The following is a 27698-nucleotide window of genomic DNA, read 5'->3' as shown; positions in this document are numbered from 1 at the left end:
TACGTGGCAGGAGTATGGAGATGATGAAGGGAAAAAGGGGATAAAGATGGAAAGAGGAGGTGGGGCGATCTGAGATAAGGTAGTAAAACAAAGGACAAAGGGGGATAAAGAGGGAGAATTACATTCTCCAAAGACATTTAATGCTTATGTAGATATATTCAAAGCCATTTAAAGCCAAGCTCTTTTTTTTTTACCAGGTTTAGTGGTCAAAATCTAATTAGACATCTGAGTTAAACAAGTTATGCAACTAGACGTTGCAGAGTATATTACAGAGAAAACAGATCATTTTATTATTGAAAGTGAAGCATCCTCATCAGCTGCTTTAAAGGGATTATGAGCTCCTCTACACTCTCAATCTGTTCCACAGTCACATTAAAGCTCGTAAACACATATATTTTGTTTGTTTGAAAAATACTAGTTTTTGTTGCCACTCCATTTCAGATGTCATGATTATATTTTTATATGCCAGAATTGTTTTTGCTCTACCTTGTACCCACCAGCAAGTTCTCAGTCGGCTCACTTTTTATCTGTATAAGAGCATCTTGTTCTTCATCAGCCTCTTGAACTAAAAGCTAAAATATGTGGGTTTATTTTCAGTGCACGGCCACTATAATCAAGCTGAATTCTTAGACTGAGAGTCTCTGTGCTGTCAAAAATACACAAAGCCTTGACCTTTTCAGTCAAGCACCACCCATCCAAAAACAAACAAAAAAAAGAAGAAATGCTGCCAACACACAGCAAACCTTCCTTTTATTCCCTCGTAAACATACAGTCCAACTACAGCCAATGACTCACGACAAACAAGATCATGTCCTTATCTCTTTCTCTGCAGTTCACCATAGTTTTCTGTTTTTATGTCTCTTTTTTATGCACACTGACAGACAAACACCAACACCAGAATAGCTGTGACATTTTCAATAGAGAAGCTTTTTCTTTTTTTATGCACTTTAATATTTCCTGAGAACAAGTGCATAATAACTCCACTATAAATCACCTTAAAAGAGGTAAAAGAGGTCAAGAGGATGACGGGGAAGATGGATAGGAGGAGAAAAGGAGAGAAATGTTTAGATGCAGCAGGAGGAAAAGGATAGAGGAAAAAACAGGAGAGGGTGGAGAGAAGGCAAGGGGGAAAATGAGTTTGGGGTAAAGGGCTGATAAAGAAAAAAAATCTGTAAAATGATTAGAATAGCACACTAGTCTGTAGATGTAAAATTATAATTGATTATAATGATAAATTAAAGCGCACTGATGGGAACAAAATGAAACTCAGTAGGAAGAAGAAGTTTAAAAATCCCCAGGATCAATTAATCTCTATGAAAACAAACTTGTTTAGTTACCCAGAGACACACACACACTCACTTTTACATACATCTTCAAAAACAATCCTGAAACCTCACACGCTAACAAACGATAAATACGTACAACTACGATTAAAAAATGGTAAGATGGCGTGTGAAACGATAACGCAATGAAACGATTTTTATTTTATTTACAGCAGAACAAAAAACATAAAATATTGAAACCAAGACATGAAAAATACTGGAACATCTAGAATTTGACAGCAGCAATATATGAGTAATAAAGAGTACCACAAAGAGGAAGAGTCTCTGAGACACAACGATAGTTAGAGGCTCAGCAATATGCATACTGCACCTACAAGACTTTTAATATTCCATTATCTACTATAAATTAATTAAAAGATTCAGAGACTCTGAAGAAAACTGTGTGAGCAAGAACACAGCAAAAAAGGCCCATCATCTTCAACCCCCAGGTGGTCGTGTCGACATGATTCTGTCATGGAAATCTACTCTGCATGGGCTCAAGAACGCTTCCAGGAATCATGTCTATGAACACAGTTTGCTGTGCCATTCACAAATTAAGAATTAAGCTCGATCACAGAAAGAAGAAGCCATATTGTAATATGATACAGTGAAGCTGGTGTCTTCTCTGGACCAAAGATAATTTAAAACAGACATAAGCAAAGTGGAAAACGTTTTTGTAGTCAGACAAATCCAAATGTGACTAAATCTTTTTGGAAATCATAGACACCATTTCTTCTGGCCTACAGCAGAATGAGACTTTAATCACTGCTCAGTACAAAAGCTGGCATCTCTGATTTCATGGTCCATTTGTGTCTATGGAACTGGCAACTTGCCCATCTGGACATGCATCATAAATGTTGAAAGGTATATACAGGTTTTAGAGCAGCATATGCTCCCATCCACACAACATTTTTGTTCAGCATCATAGTGCATCTACTACACCATCATGGCTTTGGAATAGAACAGTCCAGGACAGTAGCAAACAGAAAAAGTCAACCCCGAGGGTTTAAAAGCTGGAATTACAAAATATTTGTCCCACCTTGAAAAACTATCAGCTAAAAATTGTGATAAAAAAAAAATCCACCACAGCCAATGTGACTGCTGAAGATCAGACAGACAGAAGTGAAATAAATGAAGCAAAAGAGGAATGTGTGGGGTGTGCAGTGTCCCGTGTTTGGCTGGCAGCCATGTGAAGTAGCGTCTGATGTAATGATGATCTCATCTGAGCGGTGAGCCACATAACCACTAAAATCACACACAAACATATGCACGTTCTCAATCATGGCCTCACTCAAAGAAAATGTGTGCTTGTGTATCTGAGATTGCCTTCATGTGAGCAACAGTGACACTGCGACAAAGGCAAACAGAGAGGGGTAATTGCCTCATCCGGTGCTGCTTGACTACAACAAAGCTTCATGCTGTTACCACTGATGCAGCTTCATATGGGCAAGTGTGGTACTTTTCTAGCATAATCGGTCCTTTTGGGGGTAGCCTGGAGAGTACAGAAGAAAGCTGGATCTATAAGGTGTAAACATGTACACACACACACTGAGACAACAGCAAGCAGACACCAAAACATCATTCAGTTTATTCATGCAGCTTACTGCTAGACTCACCGTTTTCTTTTAAAAGGAGACTTTGGTATATCAGCTACAGGTATCATCTGCTCTCCTGGTCTGACCCACATTATTGGACCGTCATCGCTTTCTGTGGGACTCATGTGTCTCAGACTGGAAAGCGTCCCCCAAGGAAGAGTTCGCTGCAATCAGACAAGACATGAAGGGAGTGAAGAGACTGGGAAAGTGAGATTAAAATGTCACGATAGCAAGAACTCGAAGCAACTTGTTGATGCATCGTTGATATTTTTAGCTGCTGACCAATTCATCACTTATTTCATTCATTCCTGGGGAAAAAAAAGTGATGTAAAGAAAAAGCTGTCCTTGCACAACATGTCACTGCCAAACACACAGATCATGAGACTCTCCTCCAAGTTGCTTGCAGGATATTTTCAGTGTCAACAAAGAGCAGCAAGCAGAGGACATGTGTCTCCACAGCTCTGCAGCGACAACAGCAAGGTCCCTTGCTACAGAGACATTTTCAAAGAGAGCTGAATCCTTCACTAAAAGCTGGCCGCTGTGTTAAATCAATTCACACACCACTTAACACCTTGTTTCCTAGCCACCGCTGAGAATATTAGTTATGCTGATAAGGCTTGTGACTAGCAGTACTCTTCATCAGTGCTGTAATGCACCTAAAAATTTGGGCAAATTCTAGCAAACGGATGCATTCCCAAACATTTATAAGAAGCAGACCATTTATTATGCATAAGCTAAAAAACATTAACTGGAGTTATTAAAAGCCTACTCGAGACCTCATCTCATAAACTCTTGACTAATTCTTAAAAGAAAAGCTTCTGTATCAGTCAGTGAGATAGCTCAAGATGTTTAAGTTACTAATAATAGCACTTAAGAAAAATGCATGATTTTTTTTAATGAGGCAAAGCATGTTAAAGAAAGAAAATGAGGATGAGTATCAGAGGAGGAGGAGGAGCAAGATTGTTATGTTGTTTTGGTTAAAATAAAGCAAATAAATAGTTATTATCCAAATCCAGTGCACAGAGCATAATCTGTAAATTACAGATAAACATGTTTGTATTATCAAATTCAAACTATTATATCTCCAGTTTTTTGTGGTTTATCAATGTCAAACAAAAACTGGGAGAGTTTCAGGTGAACTTTGCAGTGACTGACAGAAGCTACTGTTTTATTATGGAGATGTGAAAATGTCACCTGATCCAATCATGTCGGCTTGATCAACTTTAATCGATGACGATCAACATGATCACCTGCCAGCTTGCTGGTAAACAGGATTTTTAATCAACCAGACATTTTTCACATAAATAGGTTTTTATACGTGACAGAGACATTATGCTGCCTGTAATCGGCACGATTGGCTCATTTTCAGAGCCCCATAACTGAAAAGTAGGTGACCTGGAGCGCTGCTGTCGGCTTCACTAGAAAGTTCAGGTGTGAAACTCTTTTGGTTTTTGTTTGAAGTTGATAGACCGTTGAAAACCACAGAAATGAATGCTTCAGTTGGACAATACAAAAAATATTTATTCAAATGTAAAACTGGGATCAACAGTCACTAAATTCCTTTTGATAAACTCGTCATTTTTGTCCTTTTACAAAGTGTTTGCGTTTTTTATTGTTATTAACAGAACTCTTCTTATTACAGATTTAAATAGTTTTGTGTATTTTGGGCCCAATGTGTTAACAAGAGAGGCTAAAGGGGAGTGATAAAGGTGGTCTGGGAGAGCCTGATATCTACTGAGGTGGCACTTGACATAAAAATGAGAACCACTATCTAAGTAGCTGCCCAGCTTATTTTTGCTGTACTTCAAATACGTGGCTGCACATTAGTGACGATTAAGCCCCTTTTCCATTTGTGTGCAAGACAAACATATTTTGCTGATCTGATTATCTCCCGTGTACCACTGGTTAAAGACTTTCTAAAGCTCTTGTGCTCATCCCACTCCTTTTTTCATCACCAGTTCATCCACTAAGTTGCTAGGATCACTGCCATTCATCCAGTCCAGACTCACCTTCAGGAAGGGGCACTCCTCCAGCATGCTGAGGAACTCCGGAAAATAATTCCCCACCTCCTCATCCACGGCTCCCACCAGGCTGACCTGTCTCATTGCTCCGGCTCTGTATGTGCCATGACTGTAAGTTCTCTGCACCTGATGAACAAAGATAGCACAGCGTCACTATATCAGTTCAATCCTTTGCTATTTTGTTTTTTGCTATTAGGTGGAAGAGATGTAGGTGTTATAGAAACTCCTCAGTTTATCAGCTTAAAATATTCCCTGCAGAGCAGCAAGCAAACAGATATTAGTTATTATATACAGGATTTCAAATCACTTCCCCCAGCAAATTGTAAACCATTGCTATATTATTATACACTGAAAAATAGAGTATCCTCCTAACAAAACATGTTCAGTGTTTTCTAGTCTTTAGATAAGGTGAGATTTTATCAGTCAGACTGTTTATCGTCTTCCCTGAACAGAACCCAGGGTAAAAAATACAAATGATCACGCAGAGTGACTATAAATTATCTTTTTTCTTTATTATATATTTTTTTAAAAATCATTTCAGACTTAATTTATCAGAAAATATTCCAAGAAAAAATAAATATTCCAACTCATGAGGGCTTCAAGCCTCTAGATTGACTGGTAAACAAGTGATATACACTTAAATTAAAAGCTTCTTATTTATATTAAATTGAGGGGAAATATACATATGGAAGCTATTAATCATTACTGGGTGTAAACAAAAAGGCACTGCGTTTGTTTTGGCGGCTTCCTTTGATGTTTCTGCTCTGCGAAGTGACTCAGACTGTTTGCTGCTTTTCACTTGGCTGACAGAGCGTCGTGCATGTGTGACTGTGTGTCTACCCGTGTCTCAAAGCCTTGGTCCTCAACGGGGTCTCTGTGTGCATGTGTGCGCAGTGCGTGCAGCATGTGGCCCGCATGCTGCACTCTTGGCTGATTGGGATATGCGCATTCGTGTGTGTGTGTGCTAGCAAAATCCTTGGCTGCACGCCTCGAATGAGTCACCACTTGACAACGAGGCAGGGATGACGGGAGATAGAAGGGAACAGAGACGGAGAACAGGGAGAAGAGTCAGGATACACAGAAGAGGAACAGTTTGGGGAAGCCAAACAGATGGACATAGGTGGAGAGAGAAAGAAATGAGCGAGTTTAGGAAGACAAGCTGTGAAAGAAATACAAAGGATAACAGGACAGAAGATGACTAAAAAAATGGAGGGGATGACGGGAATACCTTGAGGGGGAAATACAGAACTTCAACATTACAGGTGAAAGTAAAAATAATGTTGTACTGCTTTTAATGTTAAAAAAACAGCAGCAAAATTGGACACAGATAAAAAATAAGTAAACGGCAGAAATGTTGGAGTAAAGAAGGTAGAAGATGTGATGAGTTGGGAAGACAGGAAATGAGGAGAGGATGAGGAAAATGTGTGAAGTGAAGGGTAAATAACAATATAAAGTAAATTGGAAAATAGCTTTGGGGCAGAGTGCTTGGCAGTTTCCAGGTCCGTCTATGCATAAGTTTGAATCTCTACATGGTTACTTCAGAGCTAATCCTGTCCAAACAGGTCCACACTGCAGATGTACTGGCAAAAAAAAAAAAAAAGTCTACATACACTTCGGTGCCCATGCATTATTATTCCCAAACCAGCCTAAATATACAGATTAAAGAGAAGAATATTTTTATTTCTTACAAATGTATTGCAGGTTTTTTGCGTAAAGACAACATAAGTCATTTACCTTTTCATTGTATTTTTTAACTTCACCTCATTTGTGCCCTAACACCATGGATGGTAATAACTAAAAGCTAGAAATATTCAGTCCACACCTATAAACATGCCACTTTAAATAGTTTACCACATCGATGACCTAGATACTAATTGTGTATGTGTACAGATAAATGCAACTTTAAGCTTAGAAATAACTTTTAACCGCTACAGTGTCTTAGCCACAGTGCATGTGTTTATTTGTGGGTGCATGCACTGATTCTTCCGCAAGCTGTGCTTTTGAGTGTCTAATTCTGGCTGTTAAAATGTGCACATTTTAACAGCTAAATAATGCTTATACTTTTTGCTAAGAGCAAAAGCTCATTCCTACAGGAGGAGCATTAAGAAACATGATCCATGCCTTAAATAAACAGATGCATGTTTACCATCAGTGGGTCACTCGCACAGATAAATGCACACTCACAGCTCGTTTATATAAAGTGAAGGCAAGCTGAAGGAAATGGGAAATGCAACAGAGTTCCTCGGAACAGCTCTCTTTCAAGATGCTCTTTCCTGGCCTCAAGATGTCTTTCCTGGCCTCCGAGTATGTGCTTGTAAACACATTCTCTACTTGTTCTGCTCACATTGTCTATTTTTTATTGTCTCCGTCAGCCTCTCAGTCTCTTCCTCTGCCCATTTTCCTCATCATACTCAAGTCCCTGGTGGTAAGTCTATTAAATCAGTACTTCTCTTTCCTGCCCTCCTTTCCGTCTCTGGCTCACCAACTTGTTAATTCTAAACCAGCCCTGTCTTTCATCAATTCACCCCAGCTAAAGTTTATGTCAGTGAGTTATCTTACTACTCTATCTGACCTTTTTGTCTCGCTAGACGACTAAGTCTATTAGTCTATTACTGAGCCTGCGTCACAACAAAGCTTCTGGCTGCTGACTGGCACCGTCGACACAACTGGACACACTTTTGTTTGATAAGCTCCTAGTTGGCTCAGCTACAAAGAGAAGGAAGAGAATGCACAAATGCACTTTAATTAAAAAGTTATGTCACTAATTGTCCCTTTTTTCTAAAAGAGAATCCTCTGTGAGGCAGGGGCTAAAAACAAAACACACCATGCAAAGACAAATCTAACAACTGGGATCAACTCTTACAGTGCACACATAAAAACATGAGTTCCACTTCTTCCAACATTTAAAAAGGCAATAAAAAGGTTTATGTGATTCAAAAGAGGCTAATGAGATTATATAGTACCTCATCAGTCTCAGGATCTACAGTATAAGAAAAAAATAAATAAATACAATTTGCACACGTTATTTAGTGTGATCTAAAGATATGAAGAAATGTTCAACATTTTATCTCACAAAGCTAAATAATTAAGCTCCAGGCAACAATTTTTAGGTAAAAAACTGTCAATGTGAGGAAATTATTCCTCTTTAATTTGGAAACTGTTCCAAACCATAAATGAAAGTTCAATTATTTGTTTTTTCTCCCTTTCATATCAGTTTGATGGGATGGGGGGAAAGTAGTTTTTTGTAGATGCATCGTGATGCAGATGTGGATGATTCAGAATCAATGAACAAAGGTTTTCTTTTTAAATTAAATTTTTAACTGTTAATTAAAAGCAACGCTGAGCAAGGCAACAGGCAGAAATCCAAACTGCATTAGCGCAGCGTAAACTGGGTGGACTACAACGCAAAGGGCATTGTAGGTAACCACAACCAAAACATTCCCACGTGTATGAGGGCTTTGGCGGAGAAATGGCTCGCGTTCAGAGGTGGAATGAGAACACCATAAAAGTTCTGACCGAAATATGAGAAACCACGTAACATGTTTTCAGTTGGAAAGTAGCAGCAAAGTCGTGCATCAATAATCGTTTTATAATCGCATTGCGGCCATCTGAATCATAATCAAATCCAATGGTGAGGTGCCTAAAGATCCCCACTCCTGTTGATTAGCACAGAAAATATAACGAGTCTTCATCAGTTATGTTTCTAACATTCACGGATCTTCTTAATGCCATCTTGGTTTGCTCTGATGAACGCCCATGTTGCATCTGTAATGCACAGCCACTGTGTGAGTAATCATTGACCAATACCCGCTGGTCTTTGGTTGAGAAAATATGCTTCTGAAATACACCAGAGTCCAAATGACCTGATGTAAAAGTCCACAATATAACATCCACTTGGACTGTTGCTAGCATATAGTTTCTCTTGTGCCAAATGGCCAAAATTCCCTCTTTTCCCATGTCAGTTTTGAGTATGTATTAGTTTTCCCCGCCATTTGGTCCTCGAGCTTCCCCAAACTAAGTGCACTCCGTCTGCTCACAAGTGTTTGTTGGACTGTTTCCACACAGTAGACATGTTGATAAGCTCCTGCCACAACTTGAAAGGTATTTTACAGCACAGCTACTATAAAACAACAAACACCAGGAGCTGAGGCGTGCTGAATACACCTGATAAAGATTAAATCAAACGGTGATTGGGACATCTCTGTGTTAATTCATTCACCTCATGGCAGATTTATCAATGGCTATAAATAATAGACAGTAAAAACAGAAAAGGCTAAAACTGACTCTGTGATTGTTTAAAAATAAGATAAAAAAAAAAAAAGTATAGAAAGCTGCTCTTTCTATGCTTTTGTATGTTCTTTAATTTCCAGGGCCTGATCTTTAGTTATGAATTTCCTCAAAACTGATTAAAGAGAAGCAATAATTTTATAGTGCTTTAAAACACTAATATATCCATTAAAAAAAAAAAGTCCACTATTCTACAAGCACAGGGAAAGTTTAGTGGTTTTATTTTAAAAAGATGCTTTTTTTCCCCTTTGGAATAAAATTCTGCCATCATTTTAAAACGGATAACACATCTATACACTGCAGTGTTTTCAAACATCACAGAACCATCCTGAGAGGTAACGGGACTGAACGTTGTTTAATTTAGAAATGCTCTTGACTGTAAAGCAGCTGCTGTTAAGTGATAAAAACAGAAGGCAGACAACAGATAAATATCTAATCTTCTAAATTCTTCTTCTTTATTATTCTAAAAAACTGATTAGATTTATTTATTTTACTTTACATCCATAATTCATTCACTCCTCATTCATACTTGGTGATGGTAAGCAACTGTACATGTGTAGCTACAGCGGCCAGACTGATGGAAATGTGGCAGCCAATCAGTGCCAATGGTTCCCTCCGACCACCACGAATACGCATACACATTCATACACCAACGATGCCACACTGGAGGAAAGTTGAGTGACACAAGAGTGTGTCTTACCCAAAGACATAATGACAGATTGACTTGAGATATTTGTGACTTCTCAGTTGCTAAACATTTAATAGCAGGAGAAACAATCCTTACTGCAAACAGCAGGAAAAAGACATTTCTGTGATGACACATTTTCCAACCATCTCTACTGAATTTCAACCATATTCTGCAGATTAGAAATAGATTTTATATTGGACAATACTGCAACAGATCATTAGGGATTATTTAAAAATCCCTGACAAAAGGAAGTGCTTAGGTGCTACACCACACTGACCCGTAGCAAAAAAATGTTTAATGCACTGGGTGTAAAATACTGTTTCAATTCAAATATCAGACTAACAATAAACTACAAATGCATTACAACAATGAGCTACATGTTTTTATTTTTCCAGTCAAGTCCTTAAAAACGTAACCTACTATCTTGTTTACATGTATGAATGCACGTAAGTGAGCATTTTCAAGTGAGTTTATTCTACTCCTGATATTTTAACATGATTTCTCCATTTCTCCAAGCACATTATGTATTAACTGCTGGCCTGTGTGTAACCTAAGAGAATGGCAAGCTGTAATCTTCTGTAATCCTTACCAGCACTGAAAAAGACTTGAAAATCAAGTCCTTACTTCAAAACATGACTACTTAGGTGCCTGGAGACACATTCTGAACATCACAGATGTACTGTGGACTCCTGGAGTATGAGAAACAAACAATACAAAACTAAATAAATAAATTACAAGCTGCTGTACTTTTCTCTCCTGCCTGCTCTCACACACAAAAGGTAGCAGTGCAGTCATTCATGGCTGGAACACAGAGCTACGACACATCAGAGCAGAACCACGGGGCAGAGGGATAAAGAGAGTGAAAGACTAAGTGAGAGGGACACACACAAAAAAAAGGACATGGAAAGTGAAAGAGAAAAAAAGGCAGAAAAAACGTGAATGATAAGCTATTAATCTCTGCATGAATACCTTTTCCTGTGTACACGTTATCAGTATGCATGCTCACATCTGTGTGTATGTGTAGACTATATATCTACTTCCCAAGGTCACTGCTGAGAGCTACGAGGGAGGGAAAAAAAATTAACAAGGCCAGTGGACAATGACGTTAGCCCTGCAAGGAACATTACTCTTACAAGGGACTGCGCAAGACACAGGTTTGCAGGGAGAGATTAGATCAAATGCAGACAATGGACAATTTAGATATTTCATTAATCTATACAGAAGAATCCAAAAGTCAAGGATGTGTTGAGGAGGCAATGGTGGCAAAAAACAGAAAGAAATGCCCTGAATGATTTTATGATTTGTGCAAAAAAAAAAAAAAGCCAGAAGGAGTTATAAAAAGCATAAACTGATCTACCCCCTGTATTTCTCATACACTCGCACACAGTCACACTGAAAAAGAGCAGGCAGTATCTTAATGCGAAGCCACTCAGAAGGTTGGAGGGAACAAAAGGCTTTTTATAAGTGAACTATAGACATGGGACAGCTCTAAATGAGGAGCTCTAGCTGTGTCACTGCTAAGGAGACAATCCAGAACAGCCACAACCAGAAAAAAAAAAAACACACACACAGTTCTTGTTGTGTAGAGGTTGTGTAGTATTGTTCAGGGGTGGTTGAGAGGTTTCAGACTACACCTGCTGCAGCACTTGTGCCTTTAAAAAGCGAAGACAAAAAACACCTTTTTATCTGGTTTCACTCTCCAACCTGACTTACAGAGAGCCTGTTATCTGCCTGACAGCTTTTATCTTTCACAGTCTGTTACCTCCACTCCCTGCTTCCTTGCTGTCACTTGAACTTTCTTCTATCAGTCTTATTTACCCAAATTTCTTCAAATTTTTGTCAAATTTCGTGTCATCTCTTGTTGCCACTCCTTATGCCTTTCGACTCCCTGTGCTTTTGCTTCATAAATTAACTGAAATGAGAGCAATGCTCAAACTGTGTTCAGTACTTTGCTTTTGTTGATGTCATCATTTAGTTTAAGAAATCAGACATCAGTATAAAAACCAAAAGCTGTTTAATGCTGGACAGATGGAGGCAGATGCTTTAACCAGATGGCTAAAACCACAACAATACAACTTTATCATGCAGACAGGAGTTTAACAGTGTTTTTTTTTTCTCTCAAATAATTCTAGTTAGCATCAGGCAAATCCCAGAACTGATATTTTTGTAGGAAAGCAATGCCAAAATTTAAGGCAACACACTGTAAATGTAATAGGTAGTGGACAAGGACAACATGTGAACTGGCATCAGCAAAGATGATTTACCCTCACTGGTGTAAGGAGTTATTATGTGTTCAACTCAGAAAACTGGGACCAGTTTGAAAACAAAAAGCACATCAAAAGCAGGCATCTACACAGAGTACACTGAATTTAAATAAACTTGAGCTAACTTAACTGGGATTTGTGGTATACTGTTCAAGGAGGTCAGGAATATCTTATTTAGGCTAATTTAGTAGCTCATAAAGATGGCGGAAGGCAGTGCAAAATGATGTTCGGCTATTCAGTTTTCTAAAGTATTAGAATTGTGTGTGTGCAGTCACACTGCTCTTATGATTTCTATTAGTTTTCCCAAACATCCATAAGGTAATTCCTGAGTACCTGATTGGTGTCATAGTCATCAGCCCAAAAATATGCAGCCCTCATCTACAAGAAGGACTCATGGAACATGCACAATGTGCTTGTTTAATTAGCTGTTTACTTAGTGAACTATTGCATTGCCATTACAGTTGTTCTTGGTTATTTTTACCCCAGTTAAAATAAAAGGAGTGAATAAGTCATTGAGGAAGCTGAGGAACAACCCAGCCCCCCCACTTGCAGTCATTTGATAGACTAGAGCAATAGAAAAAAAAAAAGGTAAAACATAAATAAATAAATAACTCTACCCCCCCTGTGGAGATGATTTTTGAAGACCAGACCTACAAAAGCTACCCTTAAGCACACAGCAGACACACCCCTGCATGCCTGCAGCCAAACTCCATTCACTAACAATCATGGCTTTTCTTGCTCTACACCAGAGCACACAAACCTGGCGCTTTTCAAACAGAACCACATGGGCGTTTTCATTGACCGGCCTGTGCTTGTACTACAGAAAATGCCAAGCTTTAATTTGCAAGTCTCCACTTCTTCCCAAGTATGCATGCATGCATTTGTGGGAAAGAAAAGAAATGTTGTGTAGACATTGTTTCATACATCATCCCTTCATCTTTTGATGCTGCAAATACCCTTCATCTATTGTCCTCAAATGACACCTGTTACCCTAAATAACCTCATAAAACTAATAATTTTCTGAAAACTGCTATTGCTCAGCTGAAAGTTTAAACCCTTGCAGGCCCTGTGTGACTGGTCTGATGCTCAGCTTGAAACAAAGGACAGAAACTAGCTTGGAATCGACTGGCTGTTGCTATTTTGGACTTCAGACCCTTTTTTTCCTCATGTCTGATAGCTCACCATCTGTTCTGAGCTCTCTGGCTGTACAACATAAGAACTGAATAAGCAGAACTGTGTTTTCTGTTCCACTTATGTCCCACCCACACAACACGTTGTATATGTGCTATCAAATCTTTGTGTGAGATTGGGTTCGACTGACCTGAGAATAGAAATTAGCCATAGTGGTGGTTTCTATGTCCTTCTTTCCTAATATTTCCATTTTGACAGGAGCTGATGAAAACTTGCTTGAGAAGTAATCCAAGAAGTCTGGCAGGTAGCTGGCTTCTCCATGAACAATTCCCATGACATAATGAGCTGCCTGCAAAAAGAAAAGACATCAGCAAAGTAATTTACAGAACATAAATTAGGTTTTTATTAAAGCTATATGCTGCAGCTAGTCATGTGATCAATCAAACATACTTTACCTGAGATTTGTCCTCACTGAAGGCCAGACGGACAAACTCCTCAGCAAATCTCTGTTTCTGGTCATTTGACAGAGAAGCGAGCTGGGATGTATAGGCATGAGCCACCAGGGCTCCTCCGTTAGGCTGGTTCTCTATGTGAATGTATGGGGCAAATTCCAGGCCTGCAAGACCAGGATAGGTGCACTGTAGGTGGGGTTTTGTGGGGAAAGAGATCTTAGTGGAGGATGATGGAGAGTCCGGGGAGTTGTGGAAAGAGGAGTTAAAGAGGGATTTTGAAACAAGAGGAGGAGAGGAGGGTGCATTGTGGGAAGTTTTGTTTTTAGGTAGAGGGGACTTAAATGGAGACAGGGAAGAGCTGTCTGTTAACTCGGAGGTGGATGAGTTTGTGGACAAAGAGGAAGGTGGACAGAGAAGCAGGCCAGCACAGATGGTTTGGCAGGAGCGGTGGTACATCTTCACTCGCTTGTGCCTGTCTCCTTCTTTGTGTTTCTTCTTCTTTTTCTTCTTGACTTTTTTGATTTGCAGCTCCTCTGAGTTGATCTTCGCTTTGTCTTTTTCTTCTAATCAGAGAGAAAGAGAAGGAATAGGAAGATCTTAAAACAATGAAACAACATGACAAAAATATTCCCAGAAGGCAATTAATCTACTCTTTTTATGGATAATGGGTCAACAAACCAAAACATTTGCATTTTTCAAGAGTAAGAATTTATCACAGTACATAAAATTATCATAAAACCCAGTTAAAAAAAATGGAAATAGGATGCCAATGAGGCATAAGAGAATACAAAATATTCACAACATTATTTACTTATAATCTCTAAAAGTCTAAACAATCAGATACCTATTTAAAAAAACTGTAAGGAATGAGCACTTACAGTTTTTAAACTGTTAAGTTTAAAGTGTCAGCTTTTTAAGTGTTGACAGATGAGTCATTCTTTTCCCAGATGATGTGCATCTCCTGAGGTGCACACACAAAATAAATTGACAAGCTCCAAAATTGAATCCCTAAAGAAATACAGATATGAGTAAGCCATGAAAAACAGCTTCCAATAGCATATCTGAGGACAGATAATGCTGTACATGACAGTCCATGTCTTAAATGCCAACAGCAAGACAAATGGAACATGGAAATTTATGCTAAGTGCTACTAGACGCATCTGCCTGTTTGTGTGTCTGAGCAGAACAATTAGCAAACGTGCTGTGGGCCATGTCGTCATCTACAAGTAAAAGCAGACACCAATACATTTACTGTTTATGTGTTTGTGTATACACATGGGAGCCACACTGATAGAGGTGGTGCTCTGTCAGCATAATTCAAACAGCAGCTATCACTTTGATCACACTCAGACACATTTTCAGTGTAGCTTGTAACCACCACGTATTTAAGTGCCAGATAATAAAAAATGGTAGAGAGACAGAATATTAAAGAGAGCAACAGAGAGAGAGAGAGGGAGGGGGGGATTTGCTGTACAATACCAAAGCTACTAATCCAAAAGCTCTTTAACCCACAAGTCGGCCCTCCCCCAGTTCTCTATAAACACAACCTTCACCAACCTGCAGCATTAGATTGATTAAAAGATGGTGCAGGATCAAATAGTTTGTTTTAGTTATAAGAGGAGAAATGGATTAGCATTATTATAATAATAAAAAAATAAAGACAATTGTGATAAAAATGATCGTGGGAGTGATGCCTCCACTCTTTAGGTGAAGACCCACTGAGGTATTCAAACAGAAAACACATACCTTTTAAAATGAACAGTTAATAAATTACTTCCATTTTTACACTACCAATCAAACGTTTGGGATCATATTCCATTAAATCCAGTGGGAAAGTAATCCCACATAAATACCACATATGTATAATTATAATAATGTTTTCATGTGAATCTGTAAACTTTATACTACTTTATCTTGGATGGTCCTCTCCAAAAACAAGTTTAAATTTGACCGTATCTGTCTCTTAGTGTCCATTTTGGACAGCTGATATGGATAATGTGCCAGTATCACTGTGCACTCGTAGAGAAAAAATCCCTCTGTTAATTTATATTTTGACAATGAAAGAATATAAGAAATCATACTGCTGAAACTACATTTGATGATTGCTAACAGCATGAAATATGCAGAGCCATCCTCCACTTCACGCCAGGTGGTTGTTGCAAAGGACTTATGTAGCACGTATGCATCTGTCACTGATCCCCAGCAGGGTGAAGGATTATGGGTATTCCACCAACATAAACAGGACTGAGTGGACCCCCCACCCCCCCCCCCCCACACACACACACCCCCACCCCAGCAAGAACTTGCAAACGTAAGAACACAAACAAAAGCCTTTTCTTTTTTTTTTTTTCACACAGAGTATGAGTCGGCTTCAGAAGATGTACACAGAGAACAAACACAGAACCATAAAGGAGACCTAGGCTTTCTGCACATCATTTATTTCCATTGTGGACTGTATGACTTGTGGTTATTGTCTTTTAACGTCCTGGCAGTCGTTGCTCTTCCATCCCAACACGAGTTATATCTGGCACAAGTAATTCTGTTTAGAAAGCATAAAAACCAAAATACATAATCATATTATGTAAAATGAGACTGTTAGTGTGGTTATACAGTAATGGCACAAAATGGACAGAGAATGGAAATAAAACTTTTAATCAAAATTATATGTATGACAAAAAATAACTCAAATTTAATGTTGTTTTAGCCCTAGTTAAAAGCAGAATACAACAGTATTAAAGAACAAACATGACTACAGCTCATTAAATGTACAGAGAAGGGGGAATATTTCTATAAAAATATGTGAATCTCAGCTGGTATTTTATCATAGAATTACCCCAGTGAAAAGTGTTTTTCAATCACAAACCACTAAACTATTTATTTTCCACATGCAACTCAAATATGCTTAGATTTTGAATTAAACAAATATCCAATATGCTGTTATTGGATTTACTCAAAGAGAGTTGTTGGAATAAGCCAGTAAAATCTGCATTGCTCAGGCTCTGTGGATCTTATTACTGTGGAAAGTCGTATTTTAACACTGTCAACAAACGGTCTTTTGCAGTAATACACAACAAACACACACATGACTCAATTTGAATCTAATTAGTTTGATTAAATGAGATTCAGCAACAGCCACGTTGGAATTAATCAGTTATGATCTAACCTGTGGAAGCATACCTGACAGTAATCCTCTACCTGTTCACTCAGTGCTTGAGCAAACGACACCTGCCTGAGCGGTCATGATCAGTTTAAGGTCAAATAATTTCCCAGTCAAATCAACACACAGGCCCACAGACAATCTCAATGGTAGTAAACCAGCCTTACTGCTGGAATGGCCGTTTGCTGCTTATTGATTTCCAATACGTCTCCGCTGTGTGCTTCCCTCTCTCTCCTTCTGTAGTCATTTTCATCTGTAAACGCAACACTCTTCCACTGATTAAATTTCCAACTTTCCCTCCACGTCTCTCACTGTCACTCTCAACATTTACAAATTTAATAGTCTCTGATTAAATGCCTCACTCACCATTACAGAAAACCTTCCATCTGGTGGGGAGAGCCCCCGCCTTGTTTCCATCTCAGCTGACTCAAAAATCTCTCTGTGGATTTCAGTGTCTCTATTATCGTACACACACATGATTAAATACCAGACTCTATCGCGGGATGACTGCAGGATTAACACACACTCACTCTTCCTCGCAGTCTCTCGTAAGAACAGTGTTCTCCTAACTCTTCAAATCTTATGAGAGGATGAATCAACATTACAAGGGAGTATGTCCTTTCCACAGAGAGCAGGAAGAGTGACATATCACAGATAATCTCGCTGTAATTTTCATCTGCAGCCACTGGTCATGGTATGTGGCTAAAGTACCACTAAGTCCTTGAAATGTCACGGCGTGGTCATGACATTCCAGCATGGACGACTGCCAGCCTGACAAGAGCTCAGGCACAGATCAAATCAATGGGAAGAGAATTGGCATCCATGTAGGCATATAACTAAGTGGTGTGTGCACCACTACAAAAGCCTTTAAAAACAAAGGTGGCTCACTCACATGGAGCTGGGCATTACAGTCACGGTGCTCTGCTAATCATTCACTACTGTAAAATCTTTGACGATGACAGCTGCAAATATATTTGTCATCACAAAAGAGCATGACTATATAATCACACTTTCAACAATTTGTCATCACAGTCAAGTGAAAATGTTTAATAGTAAAGGATATCACAAGGTAAACTAACCAGGCTCTAAGGCACAGGGCTGCACGACAACAGAAGCATCAACAGAAATAATCATGACGAGATTAATATAAAAAAAATATGCAATTTAGTCATTTTCAGTTTGTTTTTACATTAATTATATGTATGAATTATTTTTTCACTGTATAAAATGCAGGAATTCTAGGATTAAAAAATAAAAATACAATCATTTGTTTTCATCTGTGAGGCCCATTTGTTTTGTTTTACATGGTAAATAATGTGTTTATTTGCTTTTTTCCACTTAGTCACCACCTAAAATCCATGTGAATTTGATTTTAATTAGACTTAATTGGATTTTATTTAATTGGACTTGTAATAAACTTGGCTTACATTCTACTTAAAGTGCCCTGAGATTAATCTGTTTTCAAAAGGCATTTTGTAAATAAAGTGAAAGTTTCCAAAACCTTTCATACAAATTTGGTAATATTCACACTTCATATGCTTAAGTTAGACATTTAGCAGGCTAAAAAAAACACACATGATAGGCAGAGATAAAAGAGAAAGTAATGAGAGGATGGCTGAAAAAGAAGACTATTAAAACTGAGCATGAAAAGAGACCAGGATTGAGGAAGCCATGACAACATATTTGGGTAGACTACAAAGGCTTGTCTCTCAACTGCTGTTACAACTGGCATCGCGAGTCAATATCCAGACTGCACACAAGCACACAAAAAGTCAGAGAGCCAGACTAAATAAACCATAAGCACAACTTCTCTGTGTTATGAGAAATGCAAAGGTCAACCTAGCGTTAAGGATCAAGCTGTCAAAGAAAAATAAAAACAGAAACATACACTACCGTTCAAAAGTTTGGGGTCACTTCCCTTTTGAATCCCATTGCAAAGTGACCCCAAACTTTTGAACGGTAGTGTATCTACCATTTACCCCTCATCAGGTAGTTACAGTGCTATATTTGGCTCTTTACAGCCCAGTATTAGCAGTTTATGCTACAAATTTACACTATAATGATAAACTGTGGAGCAGCCTGTGTAAGTGGGTTGTGTTTAATTACCTTAACAGCACACCTGAAGTGGGTCTCTACTGACAACACATTCTAGGAGCTTATTTCAGGCAAAAACATCATGTATGTCTTCATGTGCAATTTTTCTTGTATTTGCTGATGTGTACTAAAGAAAATGATTAAGATATAAAAATTAAGATAATAGCTAAAGCATCCAATCTTTCAATTAAATAAGAAAATGGCAGTTAGTTTAAGAAATAAATAGATAAATAAATAATACATGTGTCCACTTCATGCTGAACCTCTATAATATGCCTCATTCACTGGACATGAGTTAAATAGACATAATTTTTTCATCCCCAACAAGTCACCTGGCATGCTTGAGTATTTCAACCAACCTTTAATCGGCTGCTTGACTTCTCCGTTCTCCCTCTTGATATCATTTGTCACTTTGTGCTTCTTCTTCTCCTTTTCTTTCTCTCTTTCTTTAACCTTTTTCTTCTCTCTCTCCTTCGCCTTGTCGTTGATGAAGTGCTCTGCAGAAGTTATAAGCAAGAAAGTTGCAGTTTTACCCCTCTAATAAAAAAAAAAATCAAACAAGTAAATGTATGAGCACACTTTAGTTTAATCTTGCTGGATCATTTGCTAAATATTTGGCTTTTCATTTTCATCTTGCTGCAGGGGGGAAAAGTCTCTGCAAAGCTTCAAAATCCGTTTTAAGAAGGCAACAGTCACCCCACACTTTCACTAACCAACTTAAGCTACACCAGAAAAGATTTTTCCACCGCATTTCCCCCCTTCCGTGCTCTGCCTTGGCCATCTTAATGCTCCCTCCTTCTTCGACATCCAAAATCCTCCTTTGCTTTTCAACTTGTACCACTTCCTCTTTCATTTCCATCAGACACTCCTTCGAGTGTTTGAGAATTACAGGCTCAGAAATTGGACTGTGCTCTTATGCAACACTCGCTGCAAATCACCATGAATCAGTTAAAACTATAAATAAATCATACTATCACACATCTCTCCGGTTGTAGGGATAAGGTTGTAAAAGACGTGGCGTGCACACTGACAAACACGCCAAGCCTCCAACTGAACAACAGAACCCTCACTTTTCATAAAATAACACCCCTTTTAATCAAATCTTTTATTACTCGCCTCCTTTGAGTCTTCATTTTTTTTCTCCCTTCCCATAAAAAAAAAATTCTTTATTTCTTCTATAGGACTTTTTTTTTTTTGCTGATTCTTTCTTTTTTTCCCCTCTTTTCTAAAAAGAACTTTTTTCTTTGAACTTTGTCAGATCTGTCTGCAATAGGAAGCAGTGTTTTCAGACTGTTCACTCTCCTGTGGATGCAGGGAGTGGAGAAAGCGAACACAGCATGGTTGAACTTGCTGTTTGCAGGATCAAAGGAGAAATGCCTTTGAAAGTAGAAAAGCCTTAAAGGAGCAGCAGGAGAATTAGAGGTGCTCCAATACACTTGCAATGATAATATTTAAATAAATAACTTGGAATTTCGAACTTTAGCAGATAGTTTCCCTTTGCAACTTAACATGCAGCTAGCCATGACTCTCGCATCCTGTGGTTAATATAAAGGAATGCCTTGAATGTCAAAATATTTCAAGAACTATGCTAAATAAATGCTGTAAAATGACCAGTGTAAGCTGCCTAGCGGAAAAACAGCATGTTTCAAAACATCACATTAGCTCCACAGCAAGCAGCCTACAAAGGCAGGCTCAGATGTTCTGCCAGATTTATAATAACATATTAGAGCATGCCAGAACGGTAACATTCATAAACCTTAAATTTATGTCCAACGGCATTAAAACAGGTGGCCGACCTAGCCTTAAATGCACTGGAAAATATGCATAATTTTAAGAGCTTGAAACTGGTCTTTTCCTTAAAATGGAGAGAAGTTCCAGAAGAATATCTAGGGGAAAAGATAAAAAATGGAGGTATAAATTATCGTAAATAAATGGAAATCCTATTTTTTTTTTCTTGTTGCAACCTGCCAAGAGAAACACAGCAGGAGGTTTTCACCGTTTTGGAGGATGACAGAAGGGAAACCAGAATCAGGCTGTTTTTAAACTTCCACTACACTCATTGGCATCTAACTTTTCCAAGCTGAGGAAGAAGAATTTAAAACTCAGAAAATCAATCGAGTATTTTTGTTTGTAAATGTGTACATTTCCTGATCATAAGCAGCCTCCTCTGATCACTTTCTGGGCTCGAAATTGCCTTTATATGGTCAGCTTTAACTTTTTAATTTGGCAGCCAGGTTTAGAAGTGTGTCGGCAATATGACCCTGGCAGGCTTTAGACGGTATTCCTTGCTTCTTGCCAGAAAGCATACTGGGATATGCACTAACACGCTGTGATCCTCTGCAGAATAACCTTGACAGAGAATAATGTGTGAAAAAAAACACAGTAAACTGTTGTAATAAAATAATTTTAATCCTGACATCATCCTATGTAGCCATTAAATAAATCATGCAAATTCAGCTTCTTGTATATGAATATGCTGGACACTAACAGCATAGTATTTCAGCAGTAAACACTGGTTTGCAGAAGAAAGCTGGGCTGAAAGAGACTGAGTAAAATCCATCCTGGGCCCTGTGCATGTTTAAAGTTACATAGGGGGGAAATGGTTAAATGTGAAACATGATGTAACAGGAAGTTTAAGACGTGCCAGCAGCATTTCAGCACATGCATCGTGTTTAAAACTGAAGCTAGAAGTGAAGAAAAAACAAATCCATGTGTGAAGCTTAACTGTTCAACACTGCGTTAACCAACAGGCAGCAGATATTTTCAGTTCCATTTGATTGCACACTGTTGGACTCATTCTGGGCCCACCAGTACACCCATCTCTCAAGGAAATCCTCCTACCCCAGATGGTCAGTCCACCCCTGCGGGCGTGGAAAAACCATGCTTCGCTAACCAAAACGTTTCACACTGCCTTTGTGATGCTACTGAATTGATATTGCATGTGCAGATAGTGAGGTATCTTGCCTTTTTCTATATAGAAAGCAAATTAAGGCAGCAGTAATTCTACTGGACGCTGGAGGCAGTAAAGCCTCATTTTCACTGTAATTAGCCACAGAACCCGACATAACCCGAGGTTCTGTAAACTTGGTGGCATAATTTACACAAATAAACTAATTACTTGGCTCATGAAAGCTCTGTCATGGTTAACACTGGATGTAAACACAGGAAGAATGAAAGCTGCAACAAAACCACAACTGTAGTGACCTTTTTATAAAAACGTTGGCTGCAACGACTTTAATGTTTGATGACGCACAAATGCAAGTGTTTGAGTTGTCAGACTAAAGCTTGGAAACAAAAATAATAATAATTTAGATGTTTGTAAGTATTGCTGCTATTTAACTTAATTTAAATTAAACTGAAATGTGTTCAGTCCTGTTGGACTCATGTCTCTTATTTCAGTATCGAATGTAACCAGCAGCCACAGCTCCCTCCCTGGCACTTACCTCTAGCCTCACTGCAGCAAGCAACACTGCCATTAATAATATTACTGTGATGATCTGATACTCTCTGGATTCTTGTAGGAAAATTCTTTCCCTCCGAGAAGGTCAGAGAGCACAGTTTGGCTTCAGAGAAGTGCTCTAAGAGCTGACAGTCAGACACTTCCTAGCCATTTATACTAGGTGCCCATTGAATATCACTAATGCAATTACAATTTTGGTGCTTTACTCAACAAATGCCACGACAGGTCCAAAGGTTAGCGTGTTGCACTAATAAGGAAAGCAATAATAGTTGCAAAATGAGCATAACTACAAATTTATTTTTTACAAATGCAGAAAATCTAGATTTTCATTTATTACTTTTAAGAGCAAACTAAACCGGTTCGTAACAATCGACATCAGCTCCCATCTGTTCTGAAATCCCTATAAACCTGTCCCCTCTACACCAAAACAAAATTAAAGTGAATTTCAACACAGTCTGTTTACAAGCCTGTTTAAGATTATGTTTCTAGGCAACAGGCCAACAACATCCCACCCTGGAAGCCCACTTGACTGGTGTGGATGTTCAGAGCATGCCATGACCTCTTAAACTACCTAACTGGAAAAGGGTGACATCATCATGCACTCACAGATACTCTGTCATGTGCCCACTCATTCTTTCAGCTATTTTTTTTTCTTTCTTTTTTTACTGACAAGTAAAATAACGTACACATGCTAGATAAAAGAAAAGTAAGCATCCAAGGATTTTGGATGACTGGTTTGGTATGAAAATGACTAAATAATATAGAAAATCCACCAGTAAGGGAGTTATGAAATAGAAATAAATGGTTTCTCTGTTGGCATTATAACATATCTAATCCTTATTTTTCCTTTATATAAAATTTTTATTAAATTACTCTCAATAGAGTGAAAGCTCAATAATTAAAATACAAGGCATGATGGTGGAGAAGTTAATTAATACTGTAGTGGATGCATGAAAGCAATACCTGCATGAATAACTATGTCAACTAGCAATGATGATGTATGTTGGTTTCTCTTTTAGCCCGGGGTAACAGGGGGGCGTGGTGCTCCACCAAAACAACGCTAACATATAATGGCGGGCGCCTGTCATATTGTTATGACAGCAGCGTGAAGCGCTAATACCTTCAGAGCTGAAATTAAATTATTCTAATCGATGTCACAAAAAGAATGAAAAACTACATCATTTGTCGTGAAAATATGAACGATTACAGCTTGTTTTTGCTTACTGTAAAATATTTTAGCTCGCCTATATTGCATTACAGTTTAGTGTATTTGAATAAACAGGCTATATCTATTCAATACGTCGTAATTACGTAAGCATTCCGCCGCAGCACGAGAGCAGCTGGTTACAATACAACCACCAGGTCGCGAGACTACTGCCCTGGAACACTGCTCTTGTGCAGCTCGAGGGTTCATAAGCGGGTGAACAGGCGACGAAAGCAGGCAGCCATAGTCCACACACTCATCGACTATACACGGCTTTACAGTCACTAAACACGATGTAAACACGTTTACCAGGCGAGCTAATATCGATTACAAGAATATCCGTGTGTTTTACTTGATATTATAGTTGCGTTAAGGAAAATTTTAAACAGTAGCTAGTCGGGACAGCACAGAAAAATTAGAAAGCAGATACTCCGGGCCACATGTTCATTTTCCAAGTGGGCGAATCCACCATGAGCCAAGTAACTATAAAAGGGCAGAACTCAACCCTACTTACTAAACACTAGAAAAAGTTTGTGAATTAAACTAGCGTAGCAAGGACAGAGAAACATAATGAGAACCTACCTTTGGGTGGCAACATGACCTCTCCATTTTCTCTCTTAACTGCAGAAATGTTGCTAAACCTACTGACATCGTTGTTATTAACGTTACCCCCGGGAGCGGAGGTCGACGACAGTTTATGTTTCTTTTTCTCTTCCCCGCCTCCTTTTTCCTTTTCCCTCTCCTTTTCTTTCTGTTTATTTTTGCACTTGGGTTTCGAGGAAGAGGGTTCCTTGTGGAGGAGGAAATCGCTCTGTTTGAAGACTTTGTGTGTGCTTATCGGTGGCTGTGATCCACCGGTAGCAGGCACAGGAAGGTTGCTGCTGCTCGTCTTAACTGGACTAAAGCTCCACACACCCGTGCTGCTGCCATAACTCTGCTGCTTCGTGGGCTGTTGGAGTTTCTCTTTCCCGCTCCCGTTGCTGCTCACACCTCCGTCCCTGTTGAGTTTCTTGGGTTTAACGCTTCTGTCCTCGACACGGACCTTCTTGGACTGCGGCGGGTTGAAATCTCGGGAAGGCTGGAAGCGGTTGTCAGGGGTTCCTTTCGCCTCGGTTGGCTTGCTTTTAACGGATGCTATGGCAGGAACAGTGGCAGCAGCAGCTCCAGAGGGGTGAACAGAGCCTTGCGAGTCAGCCATCTTGAGGCTTCTCTCTCTATTTACTCTCTTCCCCAACGGCCACTGCTGCTGCTGTATTTTTTTTTCCGCGACGTGCAAACAGGCAGTGTAGGGGCGGGGTCGTACTTTGATTGACAAGTACGTAGTTGGGGGCGTGGTCAAGTCATGACTGACAGGTGGAATAGAATTAGAGGCGGGATTCGGGAAAAAACATGTTCTTGTTTGTTTTTTATTTTACTGTAAATTATTTAGTTCTGAAAATTATATATAGTGTAAAACGTGCTAATTATTTAAATAATAGGTGATAATAGTAAATAAAAGCCAAATATATATTGAGAGAATAAGCAAAACCTTTATTAGTCCCTCACTGGGGATTATTATATATACTATTAAACATACACACAATCACACACACACACATATATATGTATATATACACACACACATGCTTGAACACCATTTACTCACACCTCTGTCTGGATTTACATTTTTATTGAGAATGTGCAGCTGAAGACTTTACTTTATTTTCAGGTTTTAAAATGATTTGTATTTTACCAGGATGTATGGTCAACAGAAGCACAAAACCTACTGAGAGAGATGGCAGACTGGCCACAAGTGATTCACTTTAGGGATGAGATATACCAACATTACCATGAGTCTATGGTACTTTTTATGGTACTTCTTGGCCCTTAAAGGGAAATCACGATTTTACAGAGTGCATTAATATCTTTATTGCAAGGGCAGTATAAAATAAAAATAAACTCAAGAACATCAGTACTTAGAAATGTTTTTAAAACAATAAATATACCTATTAAAAATTAAACAAAAATAAGATAAATAAATCTTTTTACAATGTTAAATAATTAAACTACAGATTAATATGGGACTACTCAAATTTATTAAATGAAAAAACATACGTAATAGTAATATGATAAATATAATAAAACATAATGTTCAATAACCTGCATTAAACCAGGAAAATATTTATATATATATATATAAAAAACAACTCATTATTACGAACAGTAGCAGAAACTTCATCAATAAGACATCTGATAGGCTACAATAATCATGTGACACAGAAGGAATACACTGCTGCTGGGCTTCTCACACAATTTTATTACCTAAGTCACTATCCTGAAGGTCTTAGATGTGTGCCTGCTGCAACACACCTAATTCAAAATAACTGCTTCTCTGACAAGCTTTGCACAAGTCTGCTAATGAGCCGTTAATTTGAATCAGGTGTGTTGAAGCAGGACAACAGACTGTTGGGGATCCCTGGCCTAAAACTCTCAGAAGCGAAAACAAATGGCATGTTTTGTATCAGCAGAGTGGTATCTCAATACTCAAAAAAGTATCGTATCTGATATTTTGACTGGCTGATGTCGAAGTATCAACTCCAGAGTCTCGATCTGCCCATCCCTAGCTGACGTTATATGTAGGGAAACATATGTGTGTCTAATGGTGGGCTGTTGTGTGACTGAAGCAATAAAACTGTCATCTTTATTCTTTACAACAGGATGAGCTCATCACTCTTATTCATTATTACAGTGCCACGTGTCTTCTAGCTTTGTATACTCTTTGATATACTGGGACGAAAACATTTTTTTCAGACTGGTGAAGTGGTTCGCATGAACTCTGTCAGTCTGTGACAGAAAACTGTGGAAAAAAGACTAAAGATAATTATAAGCAGCCAGAGATGCAGGCTGTAAACTTACAAGTGTCCATAAACACTGATTAGATTATTGTACAATGCAAGCCAGAAGTGGAAACAGATGTGTGCACTGAGCAAGTCCAGTATCTTTCATATCTGATCCAACAAGCTTTCAAATAGAGCTGACACTGTTTTAACGTTCTTCTGATGGCATGGCAGCTTGCTGCTGCTGCTCACACTCCATGCTAACTGGCTATATTTATAAGCCATTACATAACATGTTAAGTGCTCATTGGGAAAACTGAGGTGACCCAGTTTAGATAGCAACCTAGCTTTCTATTACAATACTCAAAAGATAGAAAGGGACAGACTGTGCTACTAAAAGAACGCTGCATGTATTATTAAGCGTGGGTAAAATAATGTGATGAAGTAACAGATGGAGCAGTGAGAGGTTCTGGTGCTTTGTTCTTTGGCTCCTGCTTACGGTACTCACAGTTTAATCTAGATGTGTTGAGCTATGCAGTAACTAAACAGCGTAAGCTTTTCAGGCTATTTTAGTGTCATGCATGTAGAAAAAAGTCAGGCATATGATGCATTAAGCTTTAAATGCATACCCCGAAAGCAACCTTTATGTTCAAATTTTGTATAGTGTTTGCAGTTTACTGGAGGCATTAATCATTTTATCCAACTTTATGATTAACTTAGCACTTAACCACATAAGTCTCCTAAATCTTAAGAGGAGCTTTTAAGTTTTAAAAAGTTATATGACCACCAAAGTTGTATTCATGCTCGTGTAATTAATATGAATTGAGCAATGACTACATGTGAGCAGCAGTAATTAATTAACAGTAAGAGCGTCCTCCTGCTGGGCTTCTCCATGTGTGTGTGTAATTCTCAAGGTCTGTGTGTAAGACAGTGGACTAGTGTGTGTTTATGCCACCTGCTGTGATTGTCCTATTCATGTGTGTCATTTTAGCACAGTGTTCACACAGAGAAGACTTCCAGCTGTGACATCCCATCGACACCCCACACATTTATGGAACTTGCGCTGAATAGAAGTTCAAAAGTTCATCTATGAGCGCTTTGCAATCACTTCTTTCTTGTTCTTATAAATACACACACACTCCCATGCATCCAATCCACATCTTTCTTTTGTAACTTCACAAATAAATAGAAAGGAAACAGCCTCATC

General features: G+C 38.6%; 1 protein-coding gene across 1 annotated transcript in view; it reads right to left on the bottom strand.

The window, feature by feature from the left end:
* Positions 1 to 25022, bottom strand: part of LOC121634374 (lysine-specific demethylase RSBN1L-like) — a 35850-nt gene extending 10828 nt beyond the window's left edge. Inside the window, exons 1-6 of the mRNA XM_041976941.1 lie at positions 24258 to 25022; positions 19371 to 19508; positions 13764 to 14323; positions 13499 to 13657; positions 4927 to 5064; positions 2939 to 3081 (exon numbers count right to left, since the gene is read on the bottom strand). Of these exons, the coding sequence (XP_041832875.1) occupies positions 2939 to 3081; positions 4927 to 5064; positions 13499 to 13657; positions 13764 to 14323; positions 19371 to 19508; positions 24258 to 24873 (1754 nt within the window). The 5' untranslated portion in view covers positions 24874 to 25022. The remainder of the gene's footprint in view (positions 1 to 2938; positions 3082 to 4926; positions 5065 to 13498; positions 13658 to 13763; positions 14324 to 19370; positions 19509 to 24257) is intronic.
* Between the last annotated feature and the right edge of the window lie 2676 nt (positions 25023 to 27698).

Source organism: Melanotaenia boesemani, chromosome 23 (assembly GCF_017639745.1).
Source record: "Melanotaenia boesemani isolate fMelBoe1 chromosome 23, fMelBoe1.pri, whole genome shotgun sequence".
Taxonomy (NCBI): domain Eukaryota; kingdom Metazoa; phylum Chordata; class Actinopteri; order Atheriniformes; family Melanotaeniidae; genus Melanotaenia; species Melanotaenia boesemani.
This window is presented reverse-complemented; position numbering and strand designations above follow the sequence as displayed.